The following is a 2,181-nucleotide window of genomic DNA, read 5'->3' on the forward strand; positions in this document are numbered from 1 at the left end:
GCTGCTGATCATTGTGACTTCACAACTCTTCATGACTGTGATGCTGCCGAGACATTTGCATCAGTGATCAGAGTTCACCAACGCTTCACCAGAACATCTGTGCTGATGTTGTTGAAGACTCCTGCTCCTAGCCTCCTGCTCTGAGCCTCCTCCTCTGAGACCTCCTCCTCTGAGCCTCCTCCTCTGAGACCTCCTCCTCTGAGCCTCCTCCTCTGAGACCTCCTGCTCTGAGCCTCCTGCTCTGAGCCGTCAGTCTCTGGTTTAATAATGATTAATTTTATTCTTTGTGTGTTTTGCATTTTGTTTCGAGTCCATCGTGGATCCGGTCCGACACGGTTCGTGTCTGCTGTAGATTCTCTGCCTTCCAGGACACGAGAAGGTAAAAGAACAAAGATGAAGGAACTGGACGAGGTCACGAGGAGTCATTAATATTTGATGGATCTGCTCCTCCACCTCACAACATGTCGGACTAAATGAGACCTGAGCGTTCAGACTGAGGTCCCTTTGAAAAACATCCCATATGGACCGGATCCAGTACCACCCATGAAAGAGCTGGGTCAGGTTCGAACAAACAATCGGACCTGTCATGTTACGACGGTCAAGAAGACAACGATCGTTCTGGGGCACACTGGCCGGCAGAGTGAATGTAGGCCAAGACCAGTCTAGAACCTGAAAAAGACTGGACCAGCAGGATTTCATCCTGAACCAGGAAAAGGACTTCCCACTGATGCACAACAGGAAGTGAGGTCACACCTTCCTGATGCACAACAGGAAGTGAGGTCACACCTTCCTGATGCACAACAGGAAGTGAGGTCACACCTTCCTGGTGCAAAAACAGGAAGTGAGGTCGTACCTTCCCGATGCACAACAGGAAGTCAGGTCATACCTTCCTGATGCACAACAGGAAGTGAGGTCACACCTTCCTGGTGCACAACAGGAAGTGAAGTCACACCTTCCTGGTGCAAAAACAGGAAGTGAGGTCATACCTTCCTGATGCACAATAGGAAGTGAGGTCACACCTTCCTCTTGTTCTTCCTGGTTGGATTCTCTTGCCGTACTTGGTGATGAAGAGCGGTTTGAAGGTTTCTTTGTTTCAGGCTTTAGATCAAAGAGTTCACAGACGTCCTTCATCAGTGGGTCATCATCATCATCTGCCACAAGCACAGTGAAAGCAGGAAGTCACACGAAGACGCCACGCTGATGGACATGTGTTTTAGTGATGGTGGGGGCGGAGTCTGCCTCAACTGACCGTCTTTCAGCTCTCATATTAATCCCAAAAGGTCGGGACGAAGAGAACATGCACGTCAGAACCGGCTCCTTCAGCCACCGTGTCGTCATGGAGACGACTTTCATCCGAAGCTTTGATTGTGAAGAATAAATGACGGCCGAGTGTCACTCCCTTCATTGAGAAAGTAAACACGTGTGTGTAAAAAGTAACGCTGCGTTCGTTACTCTGAGCTCATCTTCATCACCGACATCATCATCAGCCTTGGTAATCTGTAATGTGTAATCCTGACGAGGCGTCGGCGCCACAAACACACAAAGCTCAGAGCGGCGGCGCGCTGCCATCGTGAAGTGAGGAAGAGGAGCGTACCAGTTGTAGGGCAGCTTCCCGTCGCGCTCGAACGAGGCGAAGTTGACGAACGTCTCGGCGCCGCACTCCCTGAAGAACACAAGAGGAAGGTGGTGAGAAGCGCTCCCAGTGAGGGACGTTCACAAACATCTGAGCAAAGTGTGAGACATCCAACGAACACAAGATCAAAGAAACATCAAAGGAAAATATTCACAACAAATACAACTCTTTCAACTAAAACTATGAACAAAAGAACACGAGTTGTGCTTCTAGTCCACAGCACTGAAGTTGTGTAGTGTGTTGTGGTATGGTGGTACCTGGTCATCTGCAGGTGCTTCTTGCGGAGAACCAGCAGCAGCAGAACCAGCAGGCTGATGAGCAGAACACTGAGGGCAGCGAGCGCCAAGATGGCGGCAACGCTAGGGTTCATCTCTTTGGCTGTAGGCCAACAAACAGACGGCGTCATATCAGGAGGCGGAGCCTAACATGGTTTACTTAAAAACTGACCTGATGAAAAGCATTCTGTTGACTGAGGTGAACCCATCCATCATCCATCCATCAATCATCCATCCATCAATCATCCATCCATTATTCATCCATCCATCATC

The 2,181-nt window shown here is 49.6% G+C and overlaps 1 protein-coding gene across 1 annotated transcript in view; it reads right to left on the reverse strand.

Moving 5' to 3' along the window:
- The window catches only part of ptpro (protein tyrosine phosphatase receptor type O), a 47,492-nt gene that overhangs the window by 19,726 nt on the left and 25,585 nt on the right, over positions 1-2,181 (reverse strand). The window contains exons 17-18 of the mRNA XM_037696101.1: positions 1,891-2,011; positions 1,595-1,663 (exon numbers count right to left, since the gene is read on the reverse strand). Of these exons, the coding sequence (XP_037552029.1) occupies positions 1,595-1,663; positions 1,891-2,011 (190 nt within the window). The remainder of the gene's footprint in view (positions 1-1,594; positions 1,664-1,890; positions 2,012-2,181) is intronic.

Source organism: Nematolebias whitei, chromosome 22, assembly GCF_014905685.2.
Source record: "Nematolebias whitei isolate Nwh7 chromosome 22, NemWhi1, whole genome shotgun sequence".
NCBI classification, from domain to species: Eukaryota; Metazoa; Chordata; class Actinopteri; order Cyprinodontiformes; family Rivulidae; genus Nematolebias; species Nematolebias whitei.